Source organism: Asparagus officinalis, chromosome 5, assembly GCF_001876935.1.
Source record: "Asparagus officinalis chromosome 5, Aspof.V1, whole genome shotgun sequence".
Classification (NCBI taxonomy): Eukaryota; Viridiplantae; Streptophyta; class Magnoliopsida; order Asparagales; family Asparagaceae; genus Asparagus; species Asparagus officinalis.
In genome coordinates this window covers 42,833,984-42,855,895 of record NC_033798.1, presented here as the reverse complement: position 1 = coordinate 42,855,895, position 21,912 = coordinate 42,833,984, and the positions used below count along the sequence as shown (strand labels likewise).

The 21,912-nt window shown below is 34.1% G+C and overlaps 2 protein-coding genes and 1 long non-coding RNA gene across 4 annotated transcripts; 2 read left to right on the top strand and 1 right to left on the bottom strand.

Annotated features, from left to right (window-relative positions):
• LOC109841758 lies at positions 4,244 to 7,998 on the top strand. Its single transcript, XM_020410698.1, has 6 exons — positions 4,244 to 4,277; positions 4,340 to 4,347; positions 4,530 to 4,606; positions 4,989 to 5,043; positions 5,841 to 5,924; positions 7,835 to 7,998. The coding sequence occupies exons 1-6, from the start codon at positions 4,244 to 4,246 to the stop codon at positions 7,895 to 7,897; spliced, it is 321 nt and encodes a 106-aa protein (XP_020266287.1). The 3' UTR covers positions 7,898 to 7,998.
• Positions 8,124 to 12,360, top strand: LOC109843123. The gene is made up of 4 exons (XR_002247529.1): positions 8,124 to 8,277; positions 8,948 to 9,117; positions 11,545 to 11,732; positions 11,810 to 12,360. It is a non-coding gene; the product is annotated as an uncharacterized LOC109843123 (long non-coding RNA).
• Positions 17,858 to 21,363, bottom strand: LOC109843560 (putative lactoylglutathione lyase). Of its 2 annotated transcripts, none has more exons than XR_002247721.1 (4): positions 21,229 to 21,363; positions 19,762 to 19,875; positions 19,538 to 19,662; positions 17,858 to 18,197 (listed from the first exon to the last, which is right to left on the bottom strand). XR_002247721.1 is itself a non-coding variant. In XM_020412499.1 (4 exons), exons 2-4 carry the CDS (start codon positions 19,871 to 19,873, stop codon positions 18,178 to 18,180), a joined length of 270 nt encoding a protein of 89 aa, XP_020268088.1. In that variant the 5' UTR covers positions 19,874 to 19,875; positions 21,229 to 21,363; the 3' UTR covers positions 17,858 to 18,177. The 2 variants fall into 2 exon arrangements, 1 of the variants encoding a protein (XP_020268088.1); XM_020412499.1 differs by having other exon boundaries at positions 19,749 to 19,875.

The following is a 21,912-nucleotide window of genomic DNA, read 5'->3' as shown; positions in this document are numbered from 1 at the left end:
TGTTTCGACGCGTCCCGGTCGCCAGAGGCTTTCGTGGTTTTCTAGAGTTCGGTTCGTTCCGTCGTTTGTATGTATCTCATTGTTTCGCCAAGCGGTACGCTTCCTCGATTTGCTTTGCGCATTTCGTGAACGTGCAAATCGTTTTGACGGTGGCTGAGCTAATATTTGGGTTACTTGGCTTGTCGTTTCGATGGCCAGCGAATGCGCGGGTTACTTGAAACTGGCTAATGAGTGCGCGGGCCTATTGGAAATAGCCTGCGAACACACGAGATATCTGGTTCATCATTCCGGTGACCATTGAGTGTACGGGCCACTTGGTTGAATCTTCTCAATTTGGATGACGATGTTTATCGCCTCCTTTTCATCTCGAGCCGTATACGGGAGCTTATAGGCATTTTTGGACGCCTACAGCACGCATGTGTGAATCTAGATTTACTGCAGTGAATCCAGATTCAGTTATGTGAGGTGTATGTTTTTTACCATAAAAATCGTAACTTTTTGCTTTAAAAGGTGAAATCTTTTCATGGTTTAAAATGTTATAGCTTGATGATAGGCCATAACTTTGTGTACGAGTGTAGCTTTTTGTTGTAAAAAGTGAAAATTTTCACCTTTTAGTCTGAAAAGTTTCCTGTTTTTTGAAGAAACCAGTTAAAAAACGAAGACACGCATGTGTGAACCCGGATTCACTGCAGTGAACCCGGATTCACTGCAGTGAACCCGGATTCACTGCAGTGAACCCGGATTCACTGCAGTGAACCCGGATTCAGTTATGTGAGGTGTTTGTTTTTTACCATAAAAATCGTAACCTTTTGCTGTAAAAGATGAAATCTTTTCATGGTTTAAAATTTTATAGCTTGATGATAGTAAGTTTGTTGAATCAAAAACTTTTGCTGTAAAGGGCATCCAATTTAAAATTTTGCTGTAAAGGGTAAAATTGAAGTGAAGTGAATCGATGTTCACTGAACTAAATACAAACTTATATTTTAGCTTCAATATAAGTTATCGATGTTCACTGAACTAAATACAAATTTAGTTTAAGTAAAAGTCATATTTTACATACTCTTGAATTAAATTGGAAATCACAGATTTAGTTTTTTTTTGCAGGGAGTTAATAAACCTATGTGACTAGACACTGGAACAATGAATACGACGGGATGAATCTGATTTCACTTCAGTGAATCTCGATTCACTGAAATGAATCTACTTCAGTGAATCTCGATTCACATCATTGAATCAAGATTCACTGTAGTAAATCTCCGTTTATCCATGCCATCCACGTGCAAACGCAAGTCTTCTGAAGTCTATGAAGAGAACCTATCCCATTAGATCCATTGTTTCACTTAAGATTCATTGTACATTAATTTTATTGAATATCAATTTATATTGTTTATCTGTAACTCTAAAATAGTTGATTTATGTTTGCCCACTATCTGAATTTACCTGTACAGATGTAACATTATAATATTCAATCTAGATTAAATCTCAATTCAGTTTTTGATTCATCAATGGTGAATCTATGTTCATTGATATAATCATTCTTGTTTATTTTTAGATTTAGGCAGCTAAGATGTAAACTCAAGTCATTTCAGTATCGGATTTGGTAAAAAATTTAAAAATTATATTGGACAGTTGTGAAACATTGAAAGGCCATAACTTTGTGTACGAGCGTCGTATTGAGACGATAATTCAAAAAATGCCTCTATCATGCAAAACAGAGGATAATTTGGTTTATTTGGTTTTAGTCAAACCGAATCACAAATTTGACTTCACCGTAAAGATACAAACGAGATAGCGTCATGTTGAGGTTACAGTTATTCAAAATAACTCATAAATTGTCGACAGAATCGAGATCCATCGTTATGAATTTAGATTCAACTAGTTATATTAGAATAAGAGTTGAACATGATAATCCATAAATATACAAACTAAAATAACTTTTGTATTAATCAACAGTTAACGACAAACTTAGATTTGGTAACACTGTTTAAAGATATAGTAACTAATCATCATTTTTTTCTTAGTTTTAAACCCTTTCTTGATCCTTGTTTGACACTAACAAATTCATCATGGTACTGCTGGGCTTTCATTGTGTTCTCTTCAGCCAATTGGTTAATGTGATCAGTCAGATATTGGTAACAGTAGATAGAACTCAATCTCTTGAGCTGATTGAATTGTCGATCCTGTCCATTTTAACAATAAATCAGCAGGATATTCAATGATTAGATAATAAATTTTATTATTATACTGTCAAACAAAGTCTCTCATGGATGAATCTCGATTCACTATAATGAATCGAGATTCACTGAAGTAGTGAATCGAGATTCACTGAAGAGATTGAGTGAATCGAGATTCACTGAAGATTCACTGAAGTGAATCTCGATTCACTTCACTTCAAATAGTCACTGATGCGAAAGAAACTTTATCCTTTCGTATTCATTGTTTCATAGGCATATCTCTTCATAAAACAGGAGCAACAAACAACAAATGAATCTAGATTCACTAGAGTGAATCTAGATTCACTCCAGTGTATTCAGTTTCACTTCAGTAGCAGCACAACAACACAACAGCAGCAACACAGCACAACAAGACCACCAACTTGTGAACAACAATTAAATAAATATTAACTCCAACTTGTGAACAATAACTAAATAAATATTAACTATATATGGCTCTCGATTCACTCCAGCGAATCTAATTTCACTTCATTAGCAGCATAACAGCACAGCAGCAGTAACTCAGCACGAAAGACCACCAAAAGATCAACCTTTCGTTAACAAAACAAAAAAAAAAACAAAAAGAAGAAAATATTTGAACATGGAATGGTTTTACCCCTTCTTGAAGAAGCGGGTTTCTTTCCTCTATTTGTCTTCATCTTGTAAAGAATGTTGTGACTTTTGGAGAGAGAGAGGGAGGGAGGGAGAGAGAGAGAGAGAGAGAGAGAGAGAGAGAGAGAGAGCTATTGTGAGAAGATGAGAGCCAAGTGAGAACACATGAAGAGAGAGCTACGATGAGAAGATGAAGAGAGAGAGAGAGCTAGTGGGAAGTGAAAGGAGGTTGGACTTTTGATAGGAGAGAGAAAAATTCGTCTAGGTTAATTATTTCGTGTGCTTTCAATGTTTACACTAATAAATGGTTCCTATTTTACCCCTATTACATAATAAAAAGCAGCTGATGTGTAGTAAAGTTGTATTTATTTTCAAATCTGCCATTGAAATCAATACCATTGGATTAAATAGATTGGAGGGTTAGGATTGGTTTTTAGTTCTCTAAGTTTTTATTAGAACCTCTCCCTATGTATGTATATGTATGTATATATATATATATATATACATACATACATAGAGAGAGATTTATATATTTGCAGGATGAAAGGAAAATATTCTGCCACCTATTTGTTACTCGTCACATGCCATTGTTCACTTGAACTGATTCATGTAAAGGCAGGAGTGAGGAGTATGTCAGCTTGGGCATGTGCTTATGTTCTGTTGAAGTTAGGTGTAACGGCGGTCATCAGGCTGGTATTGGCGCGGGGAGCGAGGGTATGTTGTGGCTAACTGTCTATGGTGTGCGTAGAGGAGGAGCTACCAAGATCTGTATAAGTCAAGCAATCTTTATGTTGCACACAATCTATTACCCTTTAAAAGAGGGAGTTCATGAAAAACTTTACCCTCCCCAAAATAACCTTCCACCAAATTTAGTTACCAAACGTATCCTCAATTGATAAGCCACTTTACTCTTTTTCATCGGTTACGACCCCAACCCCTCATCTCTCTCCATCTATCTTGGCCTCTCCTTCGCCGTCTTCTTAGGCTTCCTCCCCAAATCCTCCATCACCTACCTCTCCTCTCTCCAATCCCGCAACCGAATCCTCAACCTCAAGCTCTTCCAGGCTAAGGACCAGCTAAAAACCCTAAGGTCGAGGAGGAAGGGGGATTCCAAGGCCAACGCCCGCGTCGTCGAGATCTTCACCAGCCACCGCCACCGTGGCAGCAGGAGGAGCGATGGCTTTTGGATCAGATCGAGTCGACGAACGAGGAGATCGAGGGGTTGAGGGGGAGGGTCGGGGAGCTCAAGAGAGAGGTGAGGGAGGGGGACGAGATGTGGATCTCATGACGGCGAGGAGAGAGGAAGAGGAGGAGCACGAGGAGGTTAGGGTTACGGTTTCGGAGGGGTTAGGGTTTGGGGAGATGAACGAGATGGCGACGGGTTATTACGCAGGGGAGAAGGAGAGGGATTCGAAACGATGGGTGGAGAGAGCTGCCAGCGGGCGGTAGCAGGTAAATAATTTTTCCCTTCACTTTTCCTTTTTTAAGCAATTTATCAATTTTGTTTGTTTTAGAAATTCAGGTATCCTTTATGGGAAAAGAGCTATTAGGAATTTTTGTTATCCTTTTTTTTCTCGTAAATTTTGATTTTATTTTGAAAATTCTTAATGATTAACTAGATTGATTTCATCGAACGAAATGGTGGTGGCTCATTTTCTAATCTTAATTCGATCCGTACTCACAAAATACCACCTTTCTCACTAAAATCGAATAAAGGCGCCGCCATTTATTATCGAACTGTTCGCTGCTCGGCGGCGAACAAGCCCTCGCCGTCCGCTGAGGTCAGGCAATTTCTTATTTCTCAACCTTTGAATTGAATTTACAGGGTATTTTTTTTTGTTCGAATTGGAAAATTAACTAATTTCATTAGGGATTCGGGAGAGCAGTACGCTAGCTTGATTGAGAACTTGGGTAGGTTTAATTTTGAAGGATGTTATTTGTGGTTAGATTAATTAGGAAGATGCTCTTACTAGAATTAAATAATTTGTATATCTGATCCCAAGTTTTAATGAACGGCGGTTTCATTCTTCTTCGTCTTAACTCCTATATACTAAACCCTAGATCTAAGCTTTAGTTATGCTCAATTCACACTATCCCCTTTTAGTTTTTCAGTCCTTTCATTTTTTTTTCTAATAATTTTCCCTATTTCTCCATTTTCTACAGATTCAAGCGACAAGTATTTAAAAAATACGAACAGCAGCTATATCGCGACTATAAAGTAAGTTTAGTTTAGTTTAGTTATTTTATTTTTCAGGTTGTGATTTCGCCTGTGATTTCTTTTATTTTTTTTATATGATTCTGATTTGGTTCAGAATCACAAAGGAGAACGAACCCTTGGATGATTGGAAATTATGCAACCATAGATTCTATTTATTTAGTTGATACGTGCAAAGGAGTTCCCTTGGATGACTGAAAATTATGAATTAATTGCTATATCAATCCTGTTTTGATCAATCTAATATCAATTGTGTAACCAATAGATTGAAGATATGAATATGTTCAATATTAAAAATTTGGTGTTGATGTACATTCATTAAAATTGAAGCCACAATCATGACTTATCTAAGAATTGAAGTCAGTAGATGATCTGGATGTTAGAGTGCAAGTCGGAGAAAAGACAAATGGATTACTGGTTTTTTATTTCTGAATATCTTTTGTAAATTTTAGAAGATCTATTAAGTATTCATTGGGTCAAATCTCATGGATAGCAAATGGCTGCTCATGTTTATTTCAGTCAAAATTAACACTTTTGCTATTTGCTCTGGGGAAATCATCATGCGTGCTAGAAGTTGATCTTAGTTTAATTAAAATCATTTTAATGATTTACTTTCCATAGAAGATTTACCCTTTTATGATCAGCAAAATTTTCAATAATTTTATACTTGAATATTATAGTCTACGTTGCATGGAAATAGGTATAAGTGCAGGTGCAGGTACACATCGCTTCGGCACCCAAAACATCATTTATGTTATTTTAATTTCCTTTTGCATTAAGGTTTTCTACATTCTCTGCAGATTGTCCTTTTGCTTCTGGCTCTTGTAGCAGTTCCATGGATGCTATTTCCGAAACCATTCATCTTAAGGAGGCTTCACAAAGAGGTAGATGATTTGGTTTACAGGGGTTTTTCCAATTCACTACTTTATTGAACAAGTCAGTCTTTCTGTATGTTTTAGGATTAGAAATTGGCAAGAGAAGGAGGGTAAGCAAAGCACTTTAATAAAAAAAATCACATTTACTTTTCATTCATTTTTGTTGCATCAGAATTTTTCATTAAGAAAATAGTTTACAAAATGAGTATATGAGTATAACCAATTTCCGTTGTACACCATCTTGGTGAAACGACAAGTAGAAAGGACGCTTCTTATTTGTTATTGGTTTTGCAGTTCACGTGTCCTGGTCTGACCATTATCCTTTGTGTTTCCACCAAATTTTCACCTTATTTTAAACCTTATAAATTAACCCATAAAGAGATATCACATAGAGCAGGAAAACAACAGCTAATCAGTGAGAATGAGTGTACCAACTGTAAATAAATAATTACCTTCAAAACACTACTTTCCTCACAATTTTATCTATCGGAGCTTGTGCAATCAACTTTATCCTTTCTCCCTATATTCAAACAGGTTCCTAAACATACTAAAGTGAAGAAGCTGATTTACAATTAAAAAAAATTCCAAGTAATTTGATCAGGGACTCCATCACAAGTTGGCATAGATTTAGCGGAGTTGATTAAAGAACATAAGTACTCTCAAGTTCAAGAACTTCGTAAATATCCTTTACATTTCAAAATCAACCAACGAAAACCACAGTACCATTTGCATATTATAAAGAAGTTGTACCCAAAAGAAACCAACCATAACAAGCTTCGTACCTTTAGAATGTAGCTTTGTACCTTTAGAATGTATTTTGGTAAACACATCAACTACCCGCTGTTGACATCCTTTCTTATTAATCATAATTTCCCCCTTCACAATGATTTAACCATGACTATCTAGGTGCACAACAGCCAGCTATAAACATCTGGTAAAGATACGGATTTTTTAGAGAAATGTTTTTAGCATGTGGGACTTTTAATTAAAAAAAAGACCAATTAAGTTATCATAACTTTCTCAAAATTCAATTAGAGTAAAATACCCTCTAAATTGTTGGCATCGCATTCAGAATAAGTTCTTGAGAAAGCTATAGAATCAAGAATATATCTATTTTAGATAAAAGCAAAATGAGTTTTGTTTATTAATTAATCAAAGCACCAATCTAAGTCCATTAGCTAAAATCTTCATAAATCTTAAAACAACAGTTTAATAAGCTTAAAGCTCCAAAGTACATTTGTTTCCCTCGACCAGAGATTATTTGATCTTATTTTAGATGGACTGTACTGAAGTTGACTGCCAATGCTGGCAAGCCTGGAACTAACATCTGTTGAATCTGTCCATTCTTAAATTAGTGGAAGTTTAAACAAAAGCAAACTGAGCTTTGTATAATAATTGATTGATCACCAATCTAAATCTTCTAGCTAAAACCATCATAATCTTTAAAAACAGTTTAATTAACTTAGAGCTCTCAAAGAAAACTTGTTTCTTGTTGTAGAGATAGCTTGTAGATGGATTGTGCTTAAGGTGATTGCCAGTACTGGGAAGCTTGAAACTAAAATCTGGCGAATACGTCTGTGGTTAACACGGTTAGAGTTACTGGAATGTTCCTGGACTGAAGTTACTTTGTTAGTTTGTTTCCTCTGAAGTGTTTCTACAGGATCTTTTGCTTTGGAGAAAACATGACTCTGTATATTTTGATTTTATAGCCTAGGGGTGAAATTAATATTCTACAAGTCACGAAACTGCCTACCATTTATCATTTTATTCTTTTTATCTTTTAATTATTAAAGCACTACACTTTTCAGGATGTTATATATCTTGAACTTGAGAATATCTTGGAAGTGATAATTACACATGAAATACTTACCTGCCATGCTGCAGTGTCCTTATATGCTGCTTTATCCAATGTCACCTAGATTTCAAGGTCGTACTTATGGCATGCTGGGCACATCAGAGATGGATCTGGATGTCGAACCTGATTCTGCTAGACTTAGGCACCACCACGAGGATTTCAACTTCAGTGAAATGTTTGTGCATCAGATGATCCATTCAATTGAATTTGTCTTGGGGGCTGTCTCAAACACTGCATCCTATCTTCGACTTTGGGCTCTGAAGTAAATCATGGTTGGCCAATCACTTTTGCATCTTTATACCCACACTATTAATGTATCTCAGGTTACAAGTTTTCAACATTATCTCTACAAATTTATAGTAATACTAATATTGCTTGTATTGATATTAGATTATTTATTGCTATATTTTCACATATTTAGATTGAATTTAGGAATCTAGAACGGGATCAGGGGGCTCCAGCAAAGGCTTATGCAGGTTGGGGAGCGAAAATGCACCTGATCCTATTGTAAGTTTCTTCTTCTCTTTTTTAAATCATTTTGGATTCCTTTTCATTGTCAGCTTAGTTAAATAATTTATAATTGTGTTTGCCTTCTCTCCAAGGACCCACTGCACATGCTTTAGTAATCTTATATTCTATCTCACTACACCTCTTTAAATAGTCAAATTGAATCATTCTTAATAGTAAAACATTTTCTTGAATTCGTATAGATTAACACGTGGAATGGACTTTGTGACAGAGGCTTTCATCAAAGGTCCTTGCGTCTTGATAGGAATGCCTATCTAGCAATTTAAAACCAGATCTCATTATTCTTTAAGATTTTCACTTTCACGCAATGTTTTTGCTCATTTACAGATACATGCACTGTCAGTTTGGTAATGTATTAAATACACTGCCGAAGATAAGCAGATGCCTTCCTGAGCAAATGACCGTTGCTTAACTTGAGCTTATATAGATATTTGATGTCAAGCATATGATTCTTAGCCTCTTGCATGTTGAAATTGTATATAATATAGTATTATCCTTTATGCAATGTATTTCCAGTATTGGTGGAACTTGTTTCCCATGCTAAGCTACCATGTGCTATTTTAGCCCTTGTCTTAAATGTGCTTATATAAAAGAAATTCATTTTTTAATTTATCTTTGCAATGAAAATAAATATGGTATCATTTTACAGGAAGAACAAAGAGCACATGATCTCTTTAATGCCCTCTGGATTCACGACCTCTTTATGGAAAGAGTCCAAATAATGGAGAGTGGTCATTGTTTTGCCCTAATGAAGCTCAAGGATTGGCTGATTGCTGGGGCAAGGAGTTTAATAAGTTGTACACAAAATATGAGAGAGAGGTAAACCTTCTCTGATTTTAAAAATTGGATCTAATAAGATTTGAGTTTGCACTCAATATATATCTGTTATGATTTCAAGGGTAAGGCCAAGAAGGTTGTTCAAGCTCAGAACCTCTGGTTTGAAGTTCTAAAGCCTCAGATCGAAACTAGAACACCATACAAGCTATATAAGGTATCAAGAAAACATTCATAATCCCTCTTGCGATGTTTTTTATTGCAGATGACATAATAAAGTTCAAGAAAGGCAACTGTACAATGCTCACTATTTTATAATAATATATACAATATGAAATGTATTGTGGGTGATACCATCAAATATATATTGAGGAATTTTGGGTACATTGGTACTTCTTATGGTTTTCGCGCGTATAATAAAATATTGAACCTATCTTTATTTGGGGATACTTTAACTATGTAATCTGATCAAAGTACTTAACAATTTCTACTTTTTATATTTTGTGAAAAATTAAATTATAACTGTTCAAATAGGTATCTTGAGGAATAATCATTGACAATCTTTTGTATTAGGTACATGATAGAAAAAATGTTAAATGTCCTGTTCTGGAGCTTCTTCCATTATATTTCTATATCTGCTTAAATAAATTTGGTTTTAAGATTTTCTATAAGCTTCTCATAAGAACGAAACCAGGTCCTTTGCTTTCCTATCTCTGTTGCAATTTCTTCAACCATGAGGACTTTCCAACCGTTTATAGCTTAACTGACTGACTGATTTTCCTTCTCTTTTTTTAATGAAACTCCAGTACCATTTGGGAAGAGGTCATATAGGAACATCAATGAAAGCAAAGTTATACCACCTGTTGGAGCAAAGATCAAGTTCATGAAGTTATACCACCTGTTGGAGCAAAGATCAAGTTCATGGTACTCTTTTACTTTCAATTTGGGTGCTTGTTATTATGCTTTCATATAACTTATTTCCCCCTTTTGTTTATGTTTTTGTATACGGCATTTTGTTATTCCTTTATGGAGGGGAAGCAGTTACGTCAACATATTCCTTCAAGGTTTATCTCTATTACCTTTAGAGGTGTTATATGAACATTCTGGCAATTTATGGATTTATGATCCCAAGTTATTCTTATTTTGTGTGAGGTATTTGTCCCTATTCTTTAATCATGTCTCTTCGTAAATATGATAGATATGTCATCAAAGTCACCATTCTTGTGTCTAATTATTCTTTCACCAATTATTGTGTTTTGTACGGAAATCATGCTAATTACAAACTCACTTCGTGCTAACTACAGACTGACTTTTGAGAACCTCATTATAGAAAGGTGAAAATATATTGTTAGATTTTTACATCATTATACATGTGGGAAGCCTTCCCGTGTAACAGTTGGATATGATTTTTATTACATAATTGATCATCTCAGGAGTCATGTGTTCAACTCATAGTAGTATGTAGGGTAAAATAATATTTTTCATTTTCACAATAACAGTATTTGAAGTATCAGCCATACCATGGCATGTGAAAGACAGTTCAATAACTAATTGCTTGATGTTATTCGTATAGTTTCATGTTTCAATACTTCATTTTTAACCTTTTACCTCAAACCCTTCTCCATTCCTTGGTCTTAAAACCTTGAGTAATCTATAGATGGTTTCCATGCTTTGTTATGGACAGGAATAAATTGTGGGTGTAAACAAATACGAATAATTAAAATAGATAAACATGATCTATGTCTGATTTCATATTAATCTTTTGACAAATATGGATATCTATTACATGTCCCATTAAATATGGATTAGTATATAGCAGTAATAACTTTTCCTAAATATTATATTATTGATTGTGATTGGTATTTCTCTATATTTCCAGCATTTGGACATAGAATGTCATTGATTGGTTTATTTTTAAGTGACTGAAACATTTCAAATTAATCCTTACATCTTATCAAAGTTAGTAATCTGTTCTACAAATTAAAAACAAAAATAAATAAAAATATGATGTGTAATGTAATATATACAGAAGATGACTTTTCTTGCTCCCTTTAAGTTGCAACTAATCAGAAACACTTTTAATTCCGAAGGAAAAAACTCTTGATTTTCTTGGTTATCATGTTTTTTTTTTTGTTTTTTTAACGATCATATGACACAAAGTTTCTATATCTTCGTCTATTGCATTCTCATACCTAGAATTTCCATTTACTAAATGGAATTAGATGTAATGTTGCAAAGTTGAGTTTTCTATCTTCATTTTCACAGTACAAACTCCTTACATGATCTTCACCAGTCTTTGAACTTATGCACTGAAATATTAGAGTATACTAGCCCCACTGAAACTGTTGTGTGCAACTTGCCTTCAATTGCTTTACCACGATTTGTTAGAGATAAGGTATGAAATAGGTTTTGATGAAATGTCTCCCGTAAACTCTCACCTAATGGTTGATAATCTATTCATTCATTTTTCAGGATGTTCCTATTGAGTCACATCCATCAAAGTTGGTTGGAAGCATAGGATCAAAGAACAGATACTTTGATTTCTATAAACTGGCTGAGGTTTGCTCTTCTGACAGTATTAGGTGCTAAGAATGATTCCCACTAAAACTGTTGTGTGCAACTTGGCTTCAATTGCTTTACCACGATTTGTTAGAGATAAGGTATGAAATAGGTTTTGATGAAATGTCTCCCGTAAACTCTCACCTAATGGTTGATAATCTATTCATTCATTTTTCAGGATGTTCCTATTGAGTCACATCCATCAAAGTTGGTTGGAAGCATAGGATCAAAGAACAGATACTTTGATTTCTATAAACTGGCTGAGGTTTGCTCTTCTGACAGTATTAGGTGCTAAGAATGATTCTGCACCCTCTATGCGGAACTTGAAGCCTATTGCCAACTCTGGTAAGGGAACATGCACAGTAGACATTTGTAACTCTGAGATTCTTTCTGTTCTGGAACCAAGATTGGAGCAAGAGAATTTGATAACATCAGGAAAAAGGAATCTCGAAAAATTTTAATTAAAACATTTGTCTGATGTAAGTTTTCCTTCCATAGATATGCTATATAGATTTGCTATTGCTCACATATCAGTGTAAGATTCTTGCTGATCCTCATTTTGATTTTTCATCATCATTTATGATGCAAATTAATTCTTGGACAAACCTTAAAAGAAAACAATACAAGTGTCATTGGTTAGGTTATTACTTTTAGGATAAGCATTAACCTTGCATGGTAATTGTTTGAATTCTAAGCAACTTTTCATTAGTTTAATTAGGAAGATATGGTTATTTTTGAGCCAAATTCACAAACTTTTGATTTCTTTTGTATAAATTTCAAGATTACAAGGTTTGGAGGTCTATTTCATTATCATCAGGTTGAAGATATGACCTTTCCTATTGCACAGTTTATACAGAAAGATGGATCCTATTTCAACTACTATATGGTGAGGATTTAATGTACTATGTATTTGTGTTTCATCGAAATACTATGTTTCACAAGTGTGACTTTTACTTACTTGCTTTTTCATCAAAATACTATGTATTTGTGTTTCATCAAAATATTATGTTTCATCGAAATACTATGTTTTCAGCATCATAATAATTTTCTTCCATGGGATATCTGATCTAATTTCTAAGCTATTGAAAAAGTCTAGGATTTAGCTAATTTTAATTGATTTGCTATTGTAAGAGGAAATGCTAAGTGATTACCGTCAATTACTTCATGACTAAATGACATTAATAAATTTTAATATCAATTTATTTTAATATCAAGTATCAATTTATTTTAAGTTTGCATATTATTGTTGTACGTGTTTCTGAAGAAACAAATTCATTGATGAGATAGATGCAATTGCTTCCAAGCGAGAAAACCTGCAAAGGGAGATGGAACAACGGATAGTAACACAACATATGACTTGCACGGATGAATAACATCACACTCAGTCTTCTGATGATTCCCAAAATCATCTGAGAAGAAGCTTGATTATGTTCTTGTTATCGGAAAAACAAACAAACAATGCAATTGACCAAGCTTTTAAGGAGATCTGGACGGTTTGATCGTGAGATTTCTTTGGGTAAACCTGATGAAAAAACCACTGCCAGAGATCCTGTCAGTTCTTACTTGAAAATGTAAATGTGTGTTTTGGAGAGAGTGGAGTCAATGAGATATAGTTTTATATAATACTTATGTCCTCTTGAACTTTTAAGTGTTTCATAAAATTACAAGCTGAGTATTGCATGATTGCAAGGTTAGGTGATCAATGGATTCCTATTGTTCAATTGCATTGCAAATGAGCATGGTTTTGGTTGGGATATTCACATGAGTTGGAAAGAGAAAAAAATGAAAATATGTTGTTTGTCTAACTTTGTTTTGGATGAATCCTCAGGTACAAGTTCATGTGAAAATAAACTAAACAATATGATGCTTTTTGTAATATGTCATGGTATCTGTAGAATTTGATTTTTGTTCAAATAGAGTATTACCTTATGTAGAGTATACAATTAAGTAATTAACTATGAATTTAATTTATCTACAGGGAAGTTCATATTTTTATCAATCTATTTCCAAGGGTTAACTTCATGACCGCTATAATTCATCAATCTAAAAGGAAACACAAAGTTTAGAATATTTTGCTTGGAATTACATCCACATCTTTAAACATTACTTTTATATATATTCTTGTTATTGTATTTGATTGATCAATCAACTTGTAGATACAACCACTCCAATATCGCATAATTTATCCTAAAATATAAATGTATTATTCAAACATTTTTAATTTTTAGCTTATGTGTACATTCATTAAATTTATAACAAATCTTTCAATAAATAAAATTATAATTAAAAATAATATTAAAATTTTTACCACGTGCATTGCACGTGCAAGCTAACTAGTTAATCTAAAAATACTACTTATCATATTTATTATCATAATAATTCAAAACCAACCCTTTTTACAAAATAAATTCCTTTAAAGTTCTTTAATACCATTCAACAACAAATCCATACATAATATTACAATATTCATACTACAACATAATTAAATCACAGTCTAATCTATGCATATAATTCATAATAGATCTAAATATGAAATGACGAGTCAAGAGAAGCGGGATCTTGCCTCGGGTTTTTGTTGAACGTATCGACGTTGACGTGCGAGACTACGACGAGCGTCGGTGTTGGGGCGCTGGCGTGGGCTGTCGGCGTGCGGATCTAGGCCGAGGGGGTCGAACGTGGGACTGCGGGGGTTGTCGGAGGCTGAGGGAGCAGCAGCGAGTGGATATAATATAATATATAATATATATATATATATATATATATCATATATATATATAATATATATATATATATATATTATATATATATATAGATATATATATATAATATATATATATATATATAAGAGAGAGAGAGAGAGAGAGAGAGAGAAGAGAGAGAGAGAGAAGAGAAGAGAGAGAGAGAGAGAGAGAGAAATGGAGAAACTTGGTAGGCCAAGTTGCTCCAAAAACTTGGTAGTGATGTGTTAATCTTGTCCACTACATCTACATTGGAGTTGGTGAAAGGTGGTTTAAGGCTCTATCTTCGAGGTGTGATGTAGGGACAAGAGATTAGACCACATGACACTACGCTTGTTGCTTAAGCAACTTGGTACCAAGGTTCTGCCCATTTCTCTCATATATATATAATATATATATATATATATATATATATATATATATATAATATATAATATATATATAATTATATATATATATATTATATATATATATAACTGGGGAAGCGCTGGTAGCGTTCCTTATGTGCGTTGGAGGGCGTGTTTTGAAAAAATTCCACTTCGCTCTCTCTCTGCTCGTGACCCAACTCCTTAGCGAAAACCTCATGTTTGTTAAAAAAAATCCCGCGCGGTTTTGAAATAAACATCCCCTCGTGACCTCAACCCCCCCTCTCTCTCATTCCATCCTCTACGCCCTAAATTGGAGGGAAGAAAATGGAAGAAAATATTTTTTAGCTGGAAATAGGGTGAGGAGCCCTGCATATATATATATATATATATATATATATATATATATATATATAATAATAATATATATATATATATATATATATATACTATTAAGACATATCTAGCAACGTTAACGGCGATACGATGAGGAGAAGCTACGATTCCTTTAAAGACAAGGTTGTTGCGGCAACTCCATAAACACCAACAGAAGCACGCAAGAATAACTCTCCAGATAGTAGATAAATCCTGACTGAAAGGTGAACTGAATTTAAAAGAGATCACATATCATCTAGATTTTGAGGCCAAACTGCTAGGGGAACATGAGGAAGAAGAGGTGACCATGCTAAAGAGGAGAAAGCACATTTAATTAGGGGTGGGCAAAAACCGAAACAAACCGGTTCAACCGAAAAAACCGCCCGAAAAAACGGATCGGTTAACCGAACCGAATTAAATGGATGAGAAGAAGTCTCTAAACCGCCCGAACCGAATTAAACCGGTCTGGATCCGGTTTGAACCCCTGAACCGCCCAAAAAAAACCGAACCGAATTCTTAAACAAAAAGTAGCTGCGAGCCTTGGGTGTGAAGAAAATTTATGGCTGAATGTTTAGCATTTAAGAATTGTGGGGTGGAGTTTATACTAACATATATTTGAGTACGCTGATATAGTTAAGTGAGATTTCCGTAAATCAATACAAGATGTTGAGGTTGAAGGATAAATTTAGTGTTTTGGTCAAATTTCAGTGATAACATGAATACAGCTTGCTGGTGCTGGATATCAAATTAACCTATAGTATAGGCTGTCAAGGATATAAGATAATTCTTGATGAGAAAAAGGCAGCTAAAAATTAACGAAAATCATCAAAAGGTGTGTGTGCCTGCCAAACATTGTTCTTTCTCTAAAAAAGGCTACATAATTACATGGTCCTCCTAGTGTATTAAGCTAGTTATATTCAGATCATACAATTTGATTAAGTGACTTAGTACAGTTTTGATTGTTTCTTTTCAGTTTTGATTGCTTCTTTTCAGTTTTGGATATAACTAAAACTTACCCAGATTTCTGTGAAATGGAGTTAATTCGGTTCAAAACCGAAACCGAACCGAACCGAACCGAATTTCGGTTGGGCCGAATATTCGGGTGAAGGGGAAAAAATCTGGATCTGGATGAGAGTTTTGAGAATCCGAAAAATTCGGATTGGATGTGGATTGGGCTTAAAACCGAACCGAACCGAATACGCCCAGCCCTACATTTAATGAACAAATGATCGTGAGATTCTATAGCCTCAGTGCAGAGAGAGCAACTGGGGCTACCTGACCATCCTTTAGACACCAAATTTTCCCTTGTATTCCATCCTTTGGACATGAAAATCATTGTCAGCTGCCCACTTGGAGTATGGTAACAGTCACGTCAGTGGTCAAATCCCACGAATCAAGGGAGAAAGCATGGCGCTCCTCACCTAACAAGAATAGGGCGGCTGACAGGACCCTCTAAGTGGTCACATCCCACAGCTAGGACGGCTGGCTCCCTCACCCCTACTAATGGTCAAATCCCACAAATCAATGGGTGACCCATGCCATCCCTTGCCTATTTAAAGCCATTTTCAGCCAACGTGAAAGAGGTTGATTCGTTGCTGCTTGCTTGGCTGACTAATATTCCAAAGGTTGAACATTGGCTCATTTGCTAAAGGCTCCCTCATTTGAAGAGACTCGTAGATTGCACGTGCAATGGACGTGGTAATTTTTTAAATTTATTATTTTATTATTGATTCATTTCATTAAGATTTATTTAATTTAAACCATGTATCAAACATATTGATAGAATTTAAAAATTCAAAAGGATTGAATATTGAAATTATATTTATGCATAAACCGGGTGATAATAGATTGTTTGCATCCTTAACAATAGTAAATAATGAATAATTTTATAAAAGAATTTTATTTGATATACAACATTGAGTTTTAATCAACCAATGCTACCTATATACAGATGACAATAGACAACCTATTTAATCATAATCATCCAATATAAATGCTATTAAAATAGTAGCATCAATTTTTTTTTTCTTTAGTCCTATTTATTTCTATCTCCTCAAAATAATTAATAGTCATGCAACAAACAATAGAGATACTATAAATATCTCTCTTTATCATTGGATATTTTAAGCTTTAATGGTTCCAAATTTCTTTCTAGCGGTAAGCTACGTATATCTATTACGAGCGTGAGATTTTCTGATTACATGTATATGTTCATCGAATCAAAGTAAATTGCAGGATTTTAAAAAATTGCGAAGATAGTATATATCAAGAATTTTTTAGAAGGCAAAGAACCAAAGAATCATACTCTTAAAACATACTCTTAAAACATCAATTCTATCTTTGATAAAATCAATTGTAGATGAAACCAAAGGCGGAAAACCATGAGACTATAACTAAAAGAAACAGATTTGTCTTTACAGATATGGATCATCTTTAATTGATATTTCCTATAGAGCTCACTTCAGATTGGGCTCCAATAAGTTTTTTATTAGAATGAAATTCAGATGTCGCATAGATCCACTGAAGCTGACTTATCACAGGCTAAAAACAATGACATATAGAATTATTGATTCACCAAAGCCTCTTTTGAATCATTTGCTACCCGTGTTTTTAGTAAGATGCCTGCATTTACGGCTTGTCTCGATGAACAGCGACGAGAAGGGCTGCTAACCAACAAATTGTTCTTCATTCTTTACCATCTAAATTAAAGTTTTCAAGTACAAAATTTAGTAAATGCTAGTCTGGGAAAGGTATTTTTGGCAGTAGTTAATAAAAATAAAGATATTATAAACACATTTTATCTATGTTGGGCCTAAGAACAAATGACCATGTTAATAAAACACAATAACTGAGTGGCACAGAAGCACTTGGTCAGGAAATAAATAAAACATGTACTAGAGCAAGCATGAAGGAGATAAATTTTTTAATAAAAAAGAAAGTGAAACAGGATGTATTTTATGACATAAACAGATGTAACAAACTTAACACCAGACTCCCAAAGGAATAGTTAGCAAAATCAACTATCAGGTTGCCTATTGATGTTACCAAGAACTGGTGCCAACCCAGAGCTAGATCCTGCTCCAGAACCCTATATGGAAGATAAAAAATGAGCAAGGTGTTGCTATGATAAAGAAAAAGAAATCAAAACAAATGAAAACCTATCTGCAAGAAATTAATAAGCCTATATATGCAAGATTTACAAGAGGTCGTGGAGGAGTGCTAGCAATTTATGATTGGTAATACTTCAATATGGTCCAATCAAATACATATTCAAATAGAAATCCTATAAATTAAGATTCAACATCATTCAACATCTTGCTTGAGAATTACAGATATCTAAACCTGTCATCAGCACAGAATTCCTCGTCAACATGAACAGTTAGAATAGCTTATCCTCGCGAATAAAAAGGCCACATAATATTCTTTTTAAGTTATGAATAATCAGGTTTGTTGTCAAACCGTAGTGAACGGTAGTAGTGGAAGTTGGATGCAAATTATGTAGGATATTCACGACATAATACCTGAAGATAATATGTCAATGTTGTCATGATTAAAAAAATATATCTATTTAGTCATTATTAAGAAAAGTATGAAAAAATGTCGTCAAGGCTCCCAACTTCATTATGTGAAATAGATCTTACCTCAATAGAGGTGGTAACTTCCGAGCTCCCAACTTCATTATGTGAAATAGATCTTACCTCAATAGAGGTGGTAACTTCCGAGTAGGTGGCCAAATGTTAGACTAAAATGGGTTTTAACTGATCTTACCTCAATAGAGGTGGTAACTTCCGAGTAGGTGGCCAAATGTTAGACTAAAATGGGTTTTAACTCGATCTAGATGAAGCCAATGGCACACAACATGGACTACATTGATTATGAGCTAAAACTAACTCTGCTGTGCTACATCTTGAGGTCAACCGGGATATAATAGGTTTAACCCACTCATGATTCAATTATGTTTATTTCGTAACCAAATTTAGTCCAACAAAATTCACAGACTATAGAGGATATACATATTGTTTACTGTTTTTAAAACAGTTTACATTTTTCAAGTAGAAGTCAAACAGCTCAGACATATCAATCTGTCGTCTTTTATCATCAACCAATAATGAAGATAAGATTTGGTTTTCTTTAACTAATATTATCCCCACATGAATTCAAAAACTCAACAGTTCATTTCTAGAGGGGGAAAAGATGGACATTGTCAATGAATAGGGGATGAAAATCTACAAGATCCAGGCACAAGCAATTAGGACTTCTACTTATGATTAATAACATCCATGCAACTTCTTCCTTCCATTATATTTAATTAGATATATTCACAAGAAGAAAGAATCCAATTTATCAAAATTTTTAGAACTATAGAATAAATAAATAAAGACAAAGGTTATATACTACATGTTTGAAAACGGAGTTAAGGAGACATACTATATGTCAACTCTACCACAAAGTGAGAATCTTCAGGTCCAAAGCCAAGGAACGCATTTGAGTATTTCTCTTCTGGAACATCCATTTTTCTCAGTAGGGTCATACCAAAACACTCAGTATAAAATCTTAAAACACAAAAAAGAGTAAATTAGCCACACAACAATGAAAATTAACAATCAATAAGGATATATTTCAGAAAAAGAATATATACTTTATGGTCCTACCCAAGTCACCAACACGGTACACAACATGCAAGAATCTTCGCTTGTCTTTCTGAACCCATTCAAGCACGGATTCACTTGGAACAGCGATTTCAGTTTGCGCTCCAGATGCCATATCTAAGGATATACAATGGATCAATTTACAGTTAATGATAGAGATTGATCATACTATCAATTAAAGTATAAGCTACCAAACTGCATTCACTACTTGTACAGTTAATGATAGAGATTGATCATACTATCAATTAAAGTATAAGCTACCAAACTGCATTCACTACTTGTTCAAAAAGAAACTTTTAACTCAGATCCAATTAAAGTATAAGCTACCAAACTGCATTCACTACTTGTTCAAAAAGAAACTTTTAACTCAGATCCATTCTAGCTATATTGAATAAAAGCCCGCATGGAAGAATACTATCATTGCCATCACAATTCCAAACCAGTAGTGTGAAAATAACGCATAAATTCCATAGCTTACAGTGTATTAGAACATAATTCCCTCAACATAGAATATTAAGACGTGAACAGTGGACCAGTGTTCACCATTCAAAATGCTAACAACTTGATATTCAAGTTTATGTCACTAAAATACATTAGAATGAATAATGAAAAAAATCACTTGTTTAAAAAGAAACTTGGACATTAGAATGAATAATGAAAAAGTCGATACTGGAAACAGACAACCTGACTGTCACTATTCTAACTAGTTTTGAAAAAATCACCCATAAATACCTAAATTGATAATACTATCGTGGTTTTCACGTCATCATATGACACTGCCACGAGATGCATCCGTGAATTTCGGCAAAAAAAAATCAGTGCAGCTGACCTCATAAATTTAACAGTCAATTTCCTTTTGCTCAAAAGAATACATCTCAAACACATTATTCTAGTATTTTAACCCTAAGGTAAATGGTAGGAAAAGCTACATCCATAATTAACTTTAATCATATCATCATCGAGTTTTATATAATCATCAATTTCCGGTATAATATTTGCATACGTGTTTTTACGAGTCTATTGCTATAGTTTTCACATCAGCAGTAAACTTTGAAAATTAAAAAGGAGGTGGTCAAAGTGTCCCTTGTCTTCCAACACCTTAGGGGGCATTTCCATGAATCATGTATATTTTAGGGGGATTTGCTCTTATTTCCCCTAAACATTATTCAATCAAAACCAACAAAGAACTACGGAGGGCTGAACTAAATCGCTCAGCAGTTAGATAATCAGTCTAAATAAACAAATATCATGATTTATTTCTCCTAAGAAAACAAAAAAAAATGATGCAAAAGAATAAACCTCATCAATTCTGTAAGATTCATTGAGCAAAGCATGATGAATTATGCTCACCAAGATAACACTTTAAACATGGTACTAAAGCTCCCCAATCTCAATTCTTTTAGACCCAAATACTTAAATTTCATATAAAAATTAGATGAAAAATAGACAAAATGAAGAAAAAAATCTTACCCAAATAGTATACGAAGAAGAACCCCTAGAGAGAGAGAGAGGGTCTACAGTGCCGGCTTGTATAAAAATGTGGCGTATAAATAGAGTAGAAAGAGGAAAGGGGCGTGATTTATGGGATTTGGGTAAAGAAACGCGACCTCTGAAGATGGATTTATTTGTGTTTCAATTCAATTGGGACATGTTAAGAGAGTAGAGTGAGGATATATATAGGGATTTGGATTTGGTCCACCATAATGAATACTAATCATAATTTATAGAAAATATAATAGGAAGATGGATAGTCATATTATTTGAAGAGGTTGAGAGTTATGGGAGGTTTAAGAGGTTTTATTATGTGATAGGAAAGTATAGTCATATTATTTGAAGAGGTTGAGAGTTATGGGAGGTTTAAGAGGTTTTATTATGTGATAGGAAAGGGTTTAATCATATGGAAGATGAATAAGCAATTATGGGAGGTTTAAGAGGTTTTATTATGTGATAGGAAAGGGTTTAATCATATGGAAGATGAATAAGCAAAGCTTTAAATTGCTATTTAAATTATAGAGTACTACATCATTAATTAATAGTAAAGGGTTTATTAACGAAAACAAAAGTGTACCTTTGTTAAGTTAATGAAATGAAAGATGAGGATAATTTTGTTATATTTACAATAGTTGAAGGGTAATTTGGGGTAGAAAGTTTTTC

Coding starts and splice junctions, on each gene's coding strand:
- LOC109843560 (XM_020412499.1), bottom strand. CDS start 19,873: ATGGCATCTGGAGCGCAAACTGAAATCGCTGTTCCAAGTGAATCCGTG. Junction 19,663..19,748: donor GACTTGGGTAGGACCATAAA/GTATATATTCTT, acceptor TTGTGTTTTAAG/ATTTTATACTGAGTGTTTTG. Junction 18,198..19,537: donor TGTGGTAGAGTTGACATATA/GTATGTCTCCTT, acceptor TCTTCCATATAG/GGTTCTGGAGCAGGATCTAG.
- LOC109841758 (XM_020410698.1), top strand. CDS start 4,244: ATGGGTGGAGAGAGCTGCCAGCGGGCGGTAGCAG. Junction 5,044..5,840: donor AGCTATATCGCGACTATAAA/GTAAGTTTAGTT, acceptor CATTCTCTGCAG/ATTGTCCTTTTGCTTCTGGC. Junction 5,925..7,834: donor TAAGGAGGCTTCACAAAGAG/GTAGATGATTTG, acceptor AATGTCACCTAG/ATTTCAAGGTCGTACTTATG.